This window comes from Eucalyptus grandis, chromosome 9 (assembly GCF_016545825.1).
Source record: "Eucalyptus grandis isolate ANBG69807.140 chromosome 9, ASM1654582v1, whole genome shotgun sequence".
NCBI lineage: Eukaryota > Viridiplantae > Streptophyta > Magnoliopsida > Myrtales > Myrtaceae > Eucalyptus > Eucalyptus grandis.
In genome coordinates, this window is record NC_052620.1 from 36,534,717 (window position 1) to 36,551,441 (window position 16,725).

Sequence of the window (16,725 nt, forward strand, 5' to 3'; positions counted from 1 at the left end):
GGCGAGGGGAGAGAGAGAGAGCACCAACTTTCTTCCATTTGGTTCCGCATTTTCGGACCCTTTTGCAACATCAGAATTTCCGAATCTTCCCGTGTTTAAAGGAAGCAACATCATGTTGCTCCTTTTCATTTTTCAAGTCGTATCATCCTTTTTCTCCTTATGCCCCGAGGATTCCGACCATTTCTTCTATCATCGTGTGTAGGGAGAATCCTCATCGGTCCTCGAGGAAGACGGTGTATAGTATCCCTCGGACTGTCCCATCTTTAGTTGGACAAAGTGTCAAGTCAATCTCGCGGTCTTGTTTAGCCTCATAGCATCCATATTCCAAGCGCTTTGTTTTCCCGCCCTGCTAGATGCGTCATTCCACCTATCTTTACCATTTTCCTCACATAGAGAGATCTGGTAAGAAAATTTGTCCAAAAATTCCTAAACTTATTATATTTACCCATTTAATTCTAAATATTTTAACTATGTCGATTGAGTTATGGATTTTTTTTTTTATATTTTGCTAATTGAATCTATTCGATCAATTTTGATCAAAGATTGCTAACATAGATACTGGTTGCCTTATGTAACACCGACATTTTTAATAATTTTTTTTTAATTTTTCTTTTCTGCCAGGCCTCTTTGATAACCGATGATTGGCTAGAAATGAGGGCCGGTACCTAAGCCTCAACCTTGCCGTTGATAGGCGAGGCTCGACTTCACCAAAGTCGGCGAGCCTCATCTCATCGTAGATGAGGCTCGACCTTGTGGGCCACCATTGAGGTCAACCTTTCTAGCTGGCAATGTTGAGCCTCACTCACCCTTGGCCCCAGCAATGGCAAGGTTCGACCTTGCTCATGGTTGGTAAGTGCAAGCTTCACCATCTCACTGGCCCTCGCCTTTGGCTAGTCGATGGGCTTACATCAACATTGACTGCACCACTTAGGATGAGCAGTGTCCACGTAATGATTTCTAATTAAATTGGTGGAATGAACTCAATTAGTAAAATATGAAAATGTTTGACTCAATTGATATAAGCAAAATGTTGAAAATTAAATTGGTAAAAATGCAATAAGTTTAGAATTTTATTTTTAGAATTTTTCCTAATAAAAGTGCTATTACTAGTGGATGAAAAAACATGGGAAAAGTGTCAGAAAAGTTCTAAACCTATTACATATATGTCAATTTAGTTTTAAATCATTTAAATTAGTGCCAATCTAGTCATGAATCTTTTGATTTTGTGTCAATTCGATTCTAAACCTTTTAATTATCCATGTTGGCAAAATCTTGCTAATTTTATTTTATTTATTTTTCTCTCATTCCTTTCTTCTTCCTCTAGATGGTAGCCAACTAGTAGGCGACAGCTGGGTGAGGCCAAGCCCTGGTGAAGCCAAACCTCCCCTAAGCTAGGCAACCTCAATGAAGGCTCCCCTTGCCAAATCCGACAAGGGCAACCCTCGCTTAGGCTAGGGCGATCTTGCCGAGGCTCAGCCTCGCCTTGGTTGGGCGATGCCATCCTGCCCAGTGGCCAACAATCTCCTGTCAGCTGGCCACCGCCTTAAGGAAGAAGGAGGGAGAGAGAAAAAAATAAATAAAGAAAAAAGAAGAACAAAAAAAAAATTAAGAAAAAAGAAAATGAAAAAAATATTAAAATAATTTAAAAATTTGTCCACGTTAACACTAGACGGCGCCATGTAAGTTGGTCGATGTCTAGACTAGCAAAATTCGGCTAAAATTAGCTAGAATAATTAAATTGACATGAATTGGTTTAGGAATAAATTGACATAAATATGATAAAATAATAACTTTATTTTTCCCGAATAAACATAAATGAAGTGCGCTTGGAAAAAGAAAAACATAAATTATGGAAACTGCCATCTCTCTCTCGATCAATACAAGATGACTGACCCGACCCATTCCATCCCATCCCATCCCGATTCCTAGCCCCGATCAAAGCGGGTCCCGAGCTATCCGGGCCACCGGGCTGGGGACCGAACGAGCAAGCGCGTCCAAAACCCAAAACCAGCTCCTAATTGTACGGACGCCCTCGACCCCCGCGCGGCGACACGTGTCGGGAGTCAAGGTCAAACGGGGAAATTAAAGATTAAAAATAAAGACGAACAAAGAAGGAAAGGACGGGGGGGCTCGCTCCCGCGAGCTTTTCCCGAGGCGGTTACGCATGACGTCACCGCGCTCCCCCTTCATGGAAACTTTGCCTTTCTTCTCTCACCATATATATTCTCTTCCTCCCTTCTCTCTCATTCTCTTTCCGTTTTCGTTCTCTCTTCTCTCTCTACATCACTCTCCGTTGCTTGATCGACAAGGAAGGAAGGAAGGAAGGAGAAGCAGTGCCTTAGGGTTCGGGCTCCGCCATGAGCAGGTTCGCCTTCTACGAGAGGATCTTCCGAGCGTTCCACGACCGCCCTTCCCTCTCCAAGCTCCTCCTCGTCTCCACCGTCAGGTGCCGCTCTCTCTCTCTCTCTCTCTCCTCCGTAGCCGCCGTCCTGCTGCGCTCGCCGTTCTACCTTCCGACGCATGCGACCGCTGCGTCGGCAATGCCGGTCCGCTTGCCCGCGTGCTGCTCTGGAAAACCGACGGCGATCGCGATCGTCTTCTCGCAGCTCGGTGTTCTTTTTTTTCCTTTTGTCGTGGAGATTTCTCGCAGGGATAGAGAGAAAAAGTGACGTTTCTGGTGTTTTCCTGCACTACTTGATCGAGTTTTGTCCATCGTGATGAGCGATGTAGTTGCGCCTTGCTTCGGTCGACGAGTCGTGGATTTTGCTGATGAATGCCTCGTGATGCTTGCGTCGGTTTCGGTTGTTGTTGTTGTTTGCATGCTGTTTAGAGTAATGGTTTTGCGAGGTGTTTGGAACGTAAAGTGAGCCGCAATCACAGCTTACCTCTCGCAAACGGCTCTATTCGGTTCTTTTACTGTTATATCAAATGAATTAGATACTTGTTAGTGGAAATTGAGTTGGGTTCGCAATCCGCCGCTCTATCTTGAAAAATGTCGCGAAATCTACTTCTGATTTAGTCTTCGCATGTCAAGCTCTCTCTGTAAAATTAAGCTCTTTAGATCCGTAAATGTTACCGATAATGCATGTAGCCACACAATGATCTCTGTTCTCTCACAGCGAAATTGATGTCCGTTTTGTTGCAGTGGTGGGGGTATAGTAGCATTTTCGGATACGACTCCATTCCCTGTCGCCTATGCTGATTCAGCGCAAGGTCAATGCCCCAAAAAGAAGGTGGTTGTGCTTGGAACCGGATGGGCTGCCACCAGCTTTTTGAAGAATTTGAAGAATTCATCGTATGAAGTAGAAGTAGTTTCGCCGCGTAATTATTTCGCATTCACACCCTTGTTACCAAGCGTCACAAATGGCACAGTGGAAGCACGCAGTATTGTTGAACCGATCCGAAATATTGTTAACAAGGTAGTTGTCACAGATGACTACTGAAGTGCTTTCAGAGATTCCGGAGAGAATTATGAGCTTCTTCTTCTTTTCATTATCCAGCACAAATTGTGTTGCTCCTACAGGATGGATATGTATGTTTGATAAGTTTTGACAAAATGTGGATCTCATACTCCTTTCAAGCTCCTCCTTGGGTCATTGTTCAGATAAGTTGGGGTGATAGACTGAGATGTTCCTTTTGTGTCTAATGGCAGAAAGGTCCTCATTGTGAATATAGAGAAGCTGAATGTTACAAGATTGATGCAGAAAAGAAGAAAATTTACTGTCAATCTACTCAAGCTTCGAACCTAGGAGGGAAAGAAGAATTTGCAATAGATTATGACTATCTCATAATAGCTGTGGGAGCCCGTGCAAATACATTCAACACACCTGGTGTCGAGGAGAATACCCATTTCTTGAAGGTATATATCACCAAGATAAGATGTTGATTTGGTTTACTTTGTCATCAGATCAATGTGCTTCTCAATTGGATGGTGGGTTGAGTAAAAACATAAATATGCTTCTCTTCACTCAATTCCACTCAATATCGTTCCCAGTAAGTATTAAGTAAAGGTGAGACGATTTTCTTTTATGCAGGAAGTAGAAGATGCTCAGAAGATCCGTCAGACAGTGATAGACTGCTTTGAGAGAGCAAGCTTACCGAGCCTTGGTGAAGAAGAGAAAAAGAGGATTCTGCATTTTGTTGTCGTTGGTGGTGGTCCAGCAGGGGTGGAATTTGCGGCAGAGCTTCATGACTTTGCGATTGAAGATCTTGCCCGGGTATATCCAGAAGTCAAAAACCTTGTGAAGATTACACTTCTTGAAGCAGGAGATCATATTTTGAACATGTGAGTAGAATTATTTGATTTAAAGTTCATCTGTTTCTGTGTATGGACTACGCTTTTGTTTCTTAGGTTAGCACCAAATGTTTCTTTGATCAAGTGGAAAGTTTACTCCCGGTTTTGCTCATGCCGTTGATGGAGAAATTCAGCACTTCACAAAGTAGAAGTCTCCAGTTTACCCTCTGACCAGCAGAGACCCTTTCAATCTATATTTTATTTTTGTACCCTTTTTAACTAAATTCATTCTCCATTTTAAAAACTAGCTTTTCTTCTATATTTAAATTGCTGACCGATTGGAATAAATCACGAGCTGCAGATTAGCAAAGAGGGAGTTCCAAAGAAAAGGCATTAACAGTAATTGCCTCTTTTGGTTCTATTAGCAGTAACGTAACCGGTGATCGGTGGCTTATTTTGTTTTGCTTGAATGATCACCTAATATCTCACTCGACGGAGTCGGCTGTCTTCATATGTGGCTAATGCTTTTGAGACTTACTTTTTCAGGTTTGACAAAAGAATCACTGCTTTCGCGGAACAGAAATTTCAAAGAGCGGACATCAATGTCAAGACGGGCTCCATGGTAGTCAAAGTGTCCGAAAAGGAAATCTCCATAAAGGAAAGAGGGACTGGCCACATTGTTTCTCTTCCTTACGGAATGGCTGTCTGGTCTACCGGTATCGGGACTCGGCCTTTCATTATGGAATTCATGAAGCAAATTGGGCAGGTCTGTTGCTTAGCAATTGGTTTCTTCCTCCATGTACGTCTTTCTCTTACTTGTGAACATCCCTCTGGCCATTCGTGATTAGACTAACAGGCGTGCGATTGCCACTGATGAATGGCTGAGAGTCGACGGATGTGATAGCATATACGCTCTTGGTGACTGTGCAACGATCAATCAACGAAGAGTCATGGTAAGAAATCTTGCTTTTGCATAAACCTCCGTCTTAAACAAAGTCTTCTTTGAAGTGCGCCACTTAGGTTCGTAAGACGTTAGAATTCGATTTTCTTATTTAAAAAAAAGAAGAAGAAAGGTTTTGGTGCTTTCTCCAAAAAAGTAGCAAGACATGTATGCACTGAACTTATTGGCATCACCCTTCTCCTCTCTTTTCATCATTTTACTATTACATTGCAACTCATTTTTTTTTACAATTTTTTTATGCTTAATAACATAATTTAAAGTTTTTCCCATACTAGTTAGTAGATAAAATTTCTATTATTGTTTATGTACATTTTGGAATTAGTATAATGTTTACGATATATAATATTATGTATCATGTTTGTGAATTTTTACTTATCTATTAATTAATTTTTTGTAATTTGATGTTTAGTTTATGTGTACCTTTTACGGCTAATGTTACGTTAAAATCATGTTGTATTTATGCTAAAATGTTTCCACTCTATTTTAGTTATATTTTTATATAATGATCTGTGCAACGCCCAGCCTAGATAAACAACTAGTTTCCAATATTCAAGGTCTTTCCTCTCTAGTCACCTATATCTTGAATATTTGTACAAAAGGAAACATTTTTTTTATATTGACCAGTTAGAACCTTTACTAACAAGGGGACACAATTCCTGATTTTGCTTCATTCAGCTGTTCTCGTCAGTCTTTGTGCAGAAAATTCTTGATTGATTGTTCATTACACTCAACTAACTTGAGCTGGGATAGTCGATATCGAAGGTTATGTCAAACCGTTGTTGTAATGGGTCATGGTTTATTCAGAATGTTAGAGTGGACTGAGCTCATATTTTTCGGATTACTAGTTTCAAGTTTGTACAGTATAAGACATTTTTCTCTCAGCAGTTGTTACTTCATCAAATTTATTTTTGTTAAGTACTCCTTTCTTTTCAGGAAGATATTGCGGCGATATTCAGTAAGGCAGATAAGTCTAAGACAGGTAAGCTGAGTATACAAGATGCAAAAGAAGTTGTTGCGGACATCTGCGAACGGTATCCACAAGTGCAGCTATACTTGAAGAAGAAAAACATGAGGAACTTTGTTGATCTACTCAAGCATGCTGACAGCGAAACGCAAACTCTCCAACTGGATATTGAACTGTTTAAGTTAGCCCTTGCTGAAGTGGATTCTCAGATGAAAAATCTTCCTGCAACAGCTCAAGTACAATTACTCTCTTCTCCTTTCTTCTTTTTGTCGTTCTTGTTTTATAGTACCAACATCTACATGTGCTGTAAATGGCAAAGGTGGCTGCTCAACAAGGTGAATATCTCGCCGACTGTTTCAATCGCATGGATGAGTGCAAAAAGAATCCCGAAGGTCCTCTGAGGTTCAGGGCAGCAGGACGTCATCGGTTTCATCCCTTCAGGTACAATAAGCTTCTCTTCCAGGAAAACAAGTGCTTTATGTTACAATTGTACTACAGAATGAACCTCAAGGTTAGATTGTTTAAGTAGATCTTTCATAATCATGAATAGGTCCGTTGTTCTTATTGACACCATCTCCACCAACCAATATGTTCTCTGGATGCATAGACATACTGGATGGGATATGTATGTCGCTCTGTTGTTTCTTTTATATCATTAGACCTCCCATATGTAGTCTTTCTTTTCCCAGTCAAACATAAATAAGAGAATAATTAGCCTTTCTTCGAGGTACATCATTTGATGCTAATAGTGCATAAGGATCATCGCAGACAAACAGGTCTTAATTTTGATGAATTATTTTGCAAAAGAAACATGTGGGTTGCAAAATAGATATCTTGGTGAGTGATAGCGCTGATGTGACATAACATCAACCGTTGCATGGTAATACTTTTCTCCAATCCACATATTAGAAGTAGACAGTGGAGTTATGTCGCCGTGATGGTTGAAAGTCTAATCATTCATTAAGGTACAAGCATTTCGGGCAATTTGCACCCTTGGGAGGAGAACAAACTGCAGCTGAGCTACCAGGGGATTGGGTCTCGATTGGCCACAGTACCCAGTGGCTCTGGTATTCAGTTTATGCAAGGTAAGTTTGTAATTTGCATATGCAATTGATGTACGGATTCTTAGTACACTCAATCCTCTGATGGTGTTGTGAAACTTAACAGCAAATTAGTCAGCTGGCGCACCAGAGTGCTGGTGGTCTCTGACTGGGGACGGCGATTCATTTTCGGCAGAGATTCGAGTCGAATTTAAGAAGAAAATCACGTCTAAAGAGGACGTGTCATTACCATCATGTCCGCACGTCATCTTAGTTCCACCACTTATATGCAGTACACACAAGAAGAAGATTTTGTTTGTTTTATTTCAGTCTCTTTCTTTAGAAGATTCTTGATCATTGGGATTCTACCTTTTTCCCCCCTTTATTTGGCCAAAGTGACCATTGGATCATTATATTATAGCATGGATGAATGATGCCACATTCTCTCTACGACTGTTGCGTGTGCCATTTGAGCACGTCTTTCCACTGGCCAACTACGAAAATTTCCCGATCCTTCAGGTGCGCATCTGTAAGAATTCTATTTGGCGGGGAATTTAGCTATTTTTTTTTTTTTTTTAAATTCATCTGCCTTTGAGGTGTCAAATCTTATTTGATTCTTGTGTAACACTCATAGTGCGCCGTCATAGCATTCTTATGTTATTATCAAAGAAAGAGAAATGTAGATGGCTTGTGTTTGAGGGCGACTGCCATGAAGTTTGGAGAATGGGAATTGGGACGGGATTTGTAATTGAGGTCAGACAGAGAGTTCCCTCACCCCGTAAATGTTCAGTATCTTCTCTGCGGATTGTGTGATGATATCAGGCCGTGGAGCAGAAAGTCGGCAAACAGGAAACCTCGATCCAGGATAAAACGGTGGGAGTTTGGGGATACTTAGCAGGCTAACATCACCTGTCGTAAATGTCGAACTTCCAGATAAGTTGGATTCAATCGTGACATGGTTGGTCGTCTTTTGTTTTCTGTGGATGAGGGGTGTGATTTGAAGTGATCAAGGTTCTGTTATGGTTTAAACTTGACTCTGTTACTCGGTTTCGACTTCAGCTTTATCGCGTTTGTTTAATTAATTCGAATATTCTGTTTAACTTCTAAAAGATACTTTTGTGATAAGAGTTTCCAATGAAAAATTACAGTTCAAAGAATGGGTAAATGTTAAATAAACGTCTGGAGGTTGACTAAGCGAAGCTAACGCAAATTGCAGCAATTGGAAAGATAATTTGGTTAAACATCATATCTTATGATGCAGCATTCTTAAAGAGAGGGTTGGGATGCATAAAGGAGTTGGGCAGTGAACCGTTTGGTTCGAATTAGGTTTGATAGATACTTGACTTGAACATGGAAGGGGGCACGCCTTGTGAAGTGATTCGAGGTGTTGATTTCATTGATATTGATAATTGATGAAAATATAATTATGTTAATAACTATGGGGCTAATATTGATAATAGTTTTTGGCTAGTGATGTGGTAGAGAATAAGTAAGAGAACGAAGTAATAATAAGTTGAAAGTTATGGGAGGAGGAAACATAGTTTGATTATGAATAACCTCACACGTCTATTAACAAAATATGAATTTTATTGATATGCGGAAATTGTATTATAACGTATATATCTAGAAAGTTTATGATCGAGATTATTATAAGCACAAACGTATGAATGGAATTCCCTCGCAAGGAGAAATGAATGAAATTCTTTTGCAGGGAGAAATGAATAGAATCCTCCCGTAGAGGAGAAATGAATAGAATACAACTAAAAATTAAATGCAAGAACTAAAAACATCTCTTACACAGTGAAATTATAGGTTCTTCATCTTTACCAATAATGCTAATCAGACCGTCTTCAAACAAATCAACAAAGTGATAGACATTGGCCTCTTCTTCTTGCAAAAGCTTGGTGGTCCAGGAAAGAAATCTTTCAAGACATTGACCTCTTCTTCTTGCAAGAGCTTGGTAGTCTAGGAAAAAATCTTTCAAAGGTGGAAGCAATAGACGTTGGTAGCTTTTACCTTTGATGTTTGGGCCTTTGCGATTACCTCGGTCACCTTGATAACCCAGGCTTTCATGCTTATTGATTTTAACCACCTACCTTAATAGGATGCCTTGCCAAACTTACCCAAACCTTTCCCCATAGCAAAATCCTTTCCCCGTAGCAAAACCGTTCTTAAGCAGATCTCTACTTGCCATCTCTCCCCGGATCCTCCTGGCGAGCTGAATATCCTTGGGCATGATGGTGACCCGCTTGGTGTGGATGGTGCACAGGTTGGTGTTCTCGAACAGCCCGACCAGGTACGCCTCCGCTGCCTCCTGGAGGGCCGCGACGGCGCTACTTTGGAACCGGAGGTCGGTCTTGAAGTCTTGGGCGATCTCCCTCACCAGGCACTGGAACGGCAGCTTCCGGATCAGTAGCTTCGTGCTCTTCTGGTATTTCCTGATCTCCCTCAGCGCCACCATGCGGGGCCTGAACCTGTGCGGCTTCTTGACCCCGCCGGTCGCCAGCGCCGACTTCCTGGCCGCCTTGGTCGCCAGCTGCTTCCTCGGGGCCTTGCCGCCGGTGGACTTCCGGGCCGTCTGCTTCGTGGGAGCCATTCCGATCGGCGAACTTTCCTTTCCTTTTCTCGGGAAATCATTTTCTCAGGGAAATTCTTGGGAAAATTGAGAGAAAAAAAATCTCTCTGGAACTCGCTCGAGTTATTTTCTCTCGGAGGTGAAGGGAATAGCTTCACGGTTTTTTTCTGTTGGATCATTTTTGGACCTGATCAACAAAATGCGAAGAAGAAAATTCTCCCTCCCAGGATGTTATGGGGAATAATCGAGATCTTTACGAGTTTCGTTGCACAATCCAAGGAGATTATCCACAACTGAAATGAGAACAAGCTGAGATTCTGGATTCGGCTAAGTCTTCTCAATCTCTACTCATAAGACAGAGGCATAATATCTGTACGGTGTAAGAGATTTTCTTTTTTTTGCTTTCATTCTAGACCGTGTGTTTCAACCAACATTATTAGACTAGAATTTTGTCGGCGTTCCAAGAGGAATCTATGAAACAATATCTAAATACTAGATATTTCTCGAAATTGTATCATGAACTCCAACAATAATATCTTATTCTTGTAAAAAAAAAATAAAAACAAAAATATCTTATCGGATTTTCACACGAGCGAGTGCAACAGTAAACAAAGCACGGTCAATATCGTACTAGGAAATTCGAGAAAGCAAGGGCAGGAGGCAATAGGCAAAATAGGGCACTAAATCTTGATCAAAATCTTGACGCAGTCCGACCGCTTCAGGACCTCACGTGCTGTCGGCACGTCCTCCAATTTCATCTCGTGGGTCAGAAGTTCATCGAGAGGGATCTCCTGCAGAACCGGAGCAAGCAAAATTTCAGTGGCTGTGCGCGTAAAGGTCTGAAACTGGTGGAGGCAAGAAAGAGCTTGATCAGAACCTCATCCTTGGATTTGTGGACAAGGAGGGGCAGGTGGGTCTTGCTCTTGAGTCCTCCAAAAATGGTTCCCTTCAACGTTCTGCCCATCATCAGCCCCATGAAATTAATCTCCACGACATGTGTCGGCCCTGCCCCCAGTACTACTGCCCTGCCTTTCCCCTGACCACATCAAATCATACAGTCAGGAGACTTGCCTAGATGAAGTTTAGCCATGCGCGAGTGCGCGTGCGCGATTGTGATTTTGTCGATGATGCGATGACATGGATTCATCACCACTTTGGTGGCTTCTAGGGCCTGGTCGATCAAGTTGGGTACTCCGCTGCACTCGAAGCAGTAGTCCACGCCAGCTCCGCCCGTCAAGTCTTTCACCATCTCAGAGATGGACTTCGAATGCGTGCCATCGGAAGACTTGTGATCGTCTGGATTTATGAAATGAGTCATTCCAAAGACTTCTCCCTTGTCCTTTTTCATCCCGTTTTTGTCCACGCCGATTATGGTAGTCGCCCCTTGCGCTCTTGCTCCTCCTATGGCCTGCTCGTGATCAAATCAAATGAACTGTTGCCGTGCTTTCTCTCTAATTAATCCTCTCAAAACGGCATTCATATATTACACACGTAAGTTAGTAACGCAAACGACCGATCACATACCCCGAGTCCAACAGCACCGAGGCCGATCACAGCCACGGAGGAGCCGCTCTCGACCTTAGAGTCCATCCAAGCAGCACCGAACCCAGAGGAGAATCCGCACGACAAGAGGCTAGCATGCGGGAGAGCTACACCAGGGTCGACCTTCACGACGTAATTGGCGTCGGAGACCGTGTACTCAGACCAGGTGGAGCAAGAGAGGAGGTGGTACAGGGCCTGGCCTCGGATCGACATTCTGGACGTGCCATCCGGCAACACGCCATTTACAGAAAGCGGATATCGGAGGCACAAGTTTGTCCTATCGGATTTGCAGTTCTCGCACTCTCTGCATTCTCCAACGTAGGTGGGAATAACCACATCTCCTTCCTTCAACTCCTCTACTTCCTCTCCAACACTCTCCACAATCCTGCCATTTCATGTTGAGATCAGCTGTAACTTATGCTGATGGAATGCAACGCCTCATCGACAAAACTAACAAGGAAGAATTAGTAGGAATCGAATTAGAGAGAAGGACTTTACCCAACACCTTCATGGCCGAGAACTCGAGGGTAAAGCGGCTGCAATGCCGACAAAATCAGAGAAAGAGTAAGCAGTGGTGCTGCAGAAGAGCAGAGAGAATAATACAGAGAGAGGCGAAGGGATATATGGAAAAGGATGAACCGACCAAAGGGAAACCCTGGGAGTATAGGAGATCGGTGTGGCAAATGCTGGCGAACAGCATCTTCATCCTCACTTCGCTCCCCTTGGGGGGATCCACTTGAATCTCCTCCACCCTCCATTCCTCCTCTGCTCCCCAGCACACCACCCCTTTGCACGTTATCGCTCGCGAACTGCCGCTCTTGCTCCCCATCCTTCTCCTTCTCTCTGTTATGCTCTGCTTCTCTCTCGCCACAAGTATCAACGTGCTTAACCTGGATGACTATATATATAGATATGCAGATAGATATACAGGTAATCATTCGTTGAGGTACAATTGCTAGATCGGTCGCTTCGGTGACTCGTTCATAATGCTTATCTAGCATCTCATAGGGCTACCTACTTTCTTATAAATAAAATATATACCATCCAAACTGAAAGTTAAAAGCTCTAGAGGCAGCCTTCCTACTGACGTTCGTTGAATACTTAGGGGTCATCCAGTAAGTTGCAATGGGTCCAACACCATCCATTAATTCTCCCACTCATAATTTTGGCTTGTCCTCTTACTCGCATCAAATCGATTTTAATGGATGGTTGACTAATTGGTCTTAAAACCACGTGAGCAAACAAATTCACATTCTATCCATCCTAAAGTTGTATGGGTATGTGCAAACTATATGTGAATCGAACGGAGCGTTACTGAATCTAGCTCAAATGTGGATGATTAGCTAGAATGGCTAAAAGCTATCAAAAAGGCCATCCAAACACATTTATGAGCCAATTAATAGGGAACTAACTGGTGAAAGGCTTGTGCGCACAAGGCAAACCATGGAAGGCAAAGCAATCAATCGATTATTTAAAGCGAAAGCTCCCTCGAGAAGGAAACAAGTTAAATATAGTTTTGTCTCTTGGCAAATATGGGAGGGGCAAATATCGCATGCATGCAATCAATCAAATGCATCATTCATTGGTCCCCGCCCCCATGGTTTTAATTTGGTCCCCGCCCTCGGGTTTGGTGGAGGCAAGGGTGGGGGCTTGCCTCATTAGGAGTGTGAGTAGTCTGTTGACGAGGAACCTCTTAGACCACAAGTTCTCCAAAAGTTCTATTCAATGCACTCTTCAACTCCACATACGTTGCATGGTTGACGGCTTCCGTGTTATTGGGGGCGTCATTCATTAGTGGTTATCGCTATTCACATTCCCATAAGACAACTAAATATTAGCTTTCCCAGAAGAGAAAAATCACATTATTAGAGGAGTGAGATGAGACTTGAGACTTTCTCTCTCACCATCCAAAAAGAAAATTAGAGCTTGGGAAGCTCCCTTTCAATCCACATCCGGTCCTGAATTCCAAACCATCTAGTTGGTGAGTCTGGTAATCTCAGTTTCAAGTTTCAACATAGTTCCATCGAATCAATCACTGATTTAGACTTTAATTTGGTTTACATAAATATCATACTAATCATCAATGAATGTTTATTCTCACATGTAAATGGGCTTATCGAGCAATGGTCTAGACCAAGTGAGAGAGAGAATTTGAAGTAGGCCAGTTTTGTCTTGCTCATGAGCTATGTGTCCCCCACAATTATGTCAAAATGCAAAATAGAAAAGGAAAACATCTAGGTCCGTGGGCCCACTCTTTAGATAACCTAAACCCCCTCTCTTGTTTCTTTCTCTTCACCATTTATTCACCTTTTCTCTGTCCTTTGTTTTTGTTTTTTCTTTATTTTCCTTTGGCCTGTGGTTGGTGATTGGCCATAGGTGAGGGCCGGCGAGGGTGTCGTGGCCCTCACCTATGCTGGCTCTCACCTATGGCCATGAATAAGCATTAGCATGCTCATGAGTGGTTCGTCCATGGCTAGTCAGTGCAATCGAGTAGCATCCATGGCCTTAGAAGGAAAAAAGAAAAGGAAGAAAGCAATAGTGAATAAGAGAGAGAAACGAAGAAAAGAGAGACAAGATGTTTGACAATAAAAGAGTGAAAGAAAGTGGAGAGAGAGAATGTGGCTGGTGAGAGTTTTAAACATTTATGATTTGTGAGCCTGGTACGACATGTGCTGCAAAATAAATAGACCAATATTTTGCTGAGTTGGCTACAACTTGGGTGCCCAATATTTTCTCGAGTAACTAAGGTTGACGACATTGGAGACCATATTATAGGTTGTGAAAGTCAAAATTCACACCTGAAACTAAATTATTCTCAACTCAATCTTCCTCAAAATGTGGGGATTCGAATTCTTTACCTTCCATTTTCCTTGTAGGAAGGATGACCAGTAAGACAAATCCTAGTAATAAAATAATAAGTGCATCGAAAGAGTCAAAATTTGTTGTAAAAGTACAATTGAGTTATAAAACTTTTAAAAAATACAATCAAATCTTAAAACTTATCAAAATAATGCAATCTGCTTTTTGGGTGAACACCGTCAATTTGCCTAATAGAAAATATTGACATGACATTTTTTTAATCAATTTTTCTTTCCTATATGGCATTTTTTATATTATTTTCTTTTCCAAATCTTAGATTAAAAACTAAAAAGGCTAAAAATTTATTTTAAAAAAAAAACCAAAACTAGAAAAAAAAAAAAGAAGAACGGCAGACCTTGTCGGTGGGGCACCATTGCCGCTGCCCATTGCCGAAGGGGCTAGTCGGCCCTAAGCGAGGGTGGCTGGCCCTTGCTAGCCTTGGGTGAGGCCTCGTCGGCCCAAGCAAGAGTCGACAACCCTCACTAGGCTTCGGTGAGGCTTGCCTAGATATGGGCAATGCCAAACCTCGCTACGAGCTGAAGAGGACCGACCCCCTTGCCCAAGGCCGACGACCTCCATTGGCCCCTCCAATGATGGGCGACGGCGGAAGTGCTTAGAGAGGCCTTGCCATTCCCTTTTGTTTCTTTCTTTTTTTTTTAAAATAATTTTTTTGCCTCTTTTACTTTTTCTAATCTAATTTAAACAAGATTTGGAAAAGAAAATAATAAAAAAATGCCACAAAAAATTTTTTTAATATTCAATTATACTTTTGTAATAAGTTTTAGGTCCTTTAGTGTACTTATATATCTCATTAATATAACTATAAATCAGTTTTCCCACAAGAGAAAAATCACATTAAGGGTGAGTGAGAATTGAGACACTCTCTCCACCATCCAAATAGAAAATCGTGAGTTGAGGAAGCTGCCTTTAGATTTGCACTAGTTTCTGAATTGAGTACCATCCAGTTGGTGACTTCGGATATCCCGAATTTCACCTTCTGACTCACATGGTTTTGTTACGTTTGTTTCAATTGAGTCAATCACTGGTTTGGAGGACTTTCACTGGGTCTACAGAGATATCGTTCTTATCACCAATGACATTTTACTCCCAGATGCCATGACAAGATAAATCAATGCAATAGGCTTACGGGGCAAGAGCCTAGACCGAGAGAGACAAAGAGAATCTGAAGGACTGTCTTATTTCAGGCTGTATGTCCCCCTGCAATTCCATCAGAATGCAAAATTGAAGGAGAAACTCGGGCCGACATTCAAAATGGTCCATATTACTACAAGGCTTGAACATGATCAATAGCTGGAGAAATGTCTAAGCGCGAGGCAATGCTCCGTCCAAAGGCATCAATTACTGATGACCTTATAGCGATGATAATAGTCATCCGCCACATCTCCAGTGCTTGCATCCTCTATTTTCTTCGCATTCCAGATTTCAATAACATCTTATAATATTTTTCCCTATCCAAAATGTTATTTACTGAAGAGATATATGGTAAAGAGAGTGAGCCTATACGTTATTAACCGTCTGCCCCTATTCCACTAGCACCATCAGTAAAGAAATTGGCCAAAATCCATCTAACAAACTTGTTTTGATTAGTTGGTAATGACTTATATACAAAGGTTGAGGTTGTGGTTGATTGATGAGGAGTTTGAGAGGCTCAGAGGATTCTGCCAACGCAAAGATATCGACAAATTGGTCAGAAAGGCAAATGAATAACATTAAGCTTTGTTTTCTTGCTTAGAAACAATCACAAGCACGCAACAAAAATGAGTGCAATTAATGCTCTCTCTCCTCGTTATTTAACTCAGTTTCAAGCAGAGACGTGAAGCAGATCTACTTCTCAAGCACAGGCTTTTGCTATTATAAATCTGACCAGGTAATACTATGGAGCATCCAGAGGCCATAACATTAGAGAAATAATCCTGCTTTTTTTTTTTCCTTTTTTTCCTATGTATGCTTCTTTGGGTTATCATATTGGGAACAGCTGTCGGTTCCTGTTAATAATAACAAGCAGTCTGCTCTCATCTGTTTAATGTTTCAAGCGAACCAAAGAGCAACAGGTGTTCTGAAAGTATGGCCTACTTTGTTCATATGCTTGGCCTGCGCTTACAACATTAAAAAGCTTTTTAAGCGGTTCAAAAATTCGAGATAAGCTGGCAGTACGTGGGAAATGACAACTCGTCAAGTCAACAAGTCAATGTAGAATAGCGTGACCTGTGCGGAGAGAAAGAGAGAGTGTGAAGCCCGCGCTGTTGGAATGACGTATTTGGGTCATTGGCCAGTTTGGTTCTTCTTCGGGCAAATGTGATAGGAAAAATATAAATATCTTTGAACTAAAAAGATTTGCGAAAATGCAAATAGCATTTGGTAAATTGTAATTTTAAAGTATATTGTGAAACGACGTTAGCTTAAACATTATTTATTAAAAACTACATTTTATAAAAGACTTTTGCTAAGTTTTATATATAATTTTTTTTTTAATGTAGCCACCGGCGGCCAATGTCGGCAACTAGATATGGCCATTGGATAGCCTTGCGG

The 16,725-nt window shown here is 41.6% G+C and overlaps 3 protein-coding genes across 3 annotated transcripts; 1 reads left to right on the plus strand and 2 right to left on the minus strand.

Annotated features, from left to right (window-relative positions):
- Window positions 1–2,289: 2,289 nt before the first annotated feature.
- On the plus strand, window positions 2,290–7,626 carry LOC104424855 (external alternative NAD(P)H-ubiquinone oxidoreductase B3, mitochondrial). Its single transcript, XM_010037366.3, has 10 exons — window positions 2,290–2,446; window positions 3,146–3,419; window positions 3,653–3,859; window positions 4,035–4,285; window positions 4,781–5,000; window positions 5,083–5,187; window positions 6,129–6,395; window positions 6,479–6,600; window positions 7,125–7,244; window positions 7,327–7,626. Exons 1-10 carry the CDS (start codon window positions 2,358–2,360, stop codon window positions 7,412–7,414), a joined length of 1,743 nt encoding a protein of 580 aa, XP_010035668.2. The 5' UTR covers window positions 2,290–2,357; the 3' UTR covers window positions 7,415–7,626.
- A 1,291-nt stretch (window positions 7,627–8,917) lies between these two features.
- LOC104427216 (histone H3.2-like) lies at window positions 8,918–10,254 on the minus strand. Its single transcript, XM_039301486.1, has one exon. The coding sequence runs from the start codon at window positions 9,793–9,795 to the stop codon at window positions 9,319–9,321; it is 477 nt and encodes a 158-aa protein (XP_039157420.1). The 5' UTR covers window positions 9,796–10,254; the 3' UTR covers window positions 8,918–9,318.
- A 37-nt stretch (window positions 10,255–10,291) lies between these two features.
- On the minus strand, window positions 10,292–12,294 carry LOC104424851 (CYP enzymes assisting alcohol dehydrogenase). The gene is made up of 6 exons (XM_010037364.3): window positions 11,960–12,294; window positions 11,815–11,852; window positions 11,299–11,701; window positions 10,925–11,182; window positions 10,652–10,810; window positions 10,292–10,565 (listed from the first exon to the last, which is right to left on the minus strand). Exons 1-6 carry the CDS (start codon window positions 12,143–12,145, stop codon window positions 10,455–10,457), a joined length of 1,155 nt encoding a protein of 384 aa, XP_010035666.1. The 5' UTR covers window positions 12,146–12,294; the 3' UTR covers window positions 10,292–10,454.
- Between the last annotated feature and the right edge of the window lie 4,431 nt (window positions 12,295–16,725).

Coding starts and splice junctions, on each gene's coding strand:
- LOC104424855 (XM_010037366.3), top strand. CDS start 2,358: ATGAGCAGGTTCGCCTTCTACGAGAGGATCTTCCGAGCGTTCCACGAC. Junction 3,420..3,652: donor TCCGAAATATTGTTAACAAG/GTAGTTGTCACA, acceptor GTCTAATGGCAG/AAAGGTCCTCATTGTGAATA. Junction 6,396..6,478: donor ATCTTCCTGCAACAGCTCAA/GTACAATTACTC, acceptor TAAATGGCAAAG/GTGGCTGCTCAACAAGGTGA.
- LOC104427216 (XM_039301486.1), bottom strand. CDS start 9,795: ATGGCTCCCACGAAGCAGACGGCCCGGAAGTCCACCGGCGGCAAGGCC.
- LOC104424851 (XM_010037364.3), bottom strand. CDS start 12,145: ATGGGGAGCAAGAGCGGCAGTTCGCGAGCGATAACGTGCAAAGGGGTG. Junction 11,853..11,959: donor ACTCCCAGGGTTTCCCTTTG/GTCGGTTCATCC, acceptor TCGGCATTGCAG/CCGCTTTACCCTCGAGTTCT. Junction 11,183..11,298: donor TCGGTGCTGTTGGACTCGGG/GTATGTGATCGG, acceptor GATCACGAGCAG/GCCATAGGAGGAGCAAGAGC.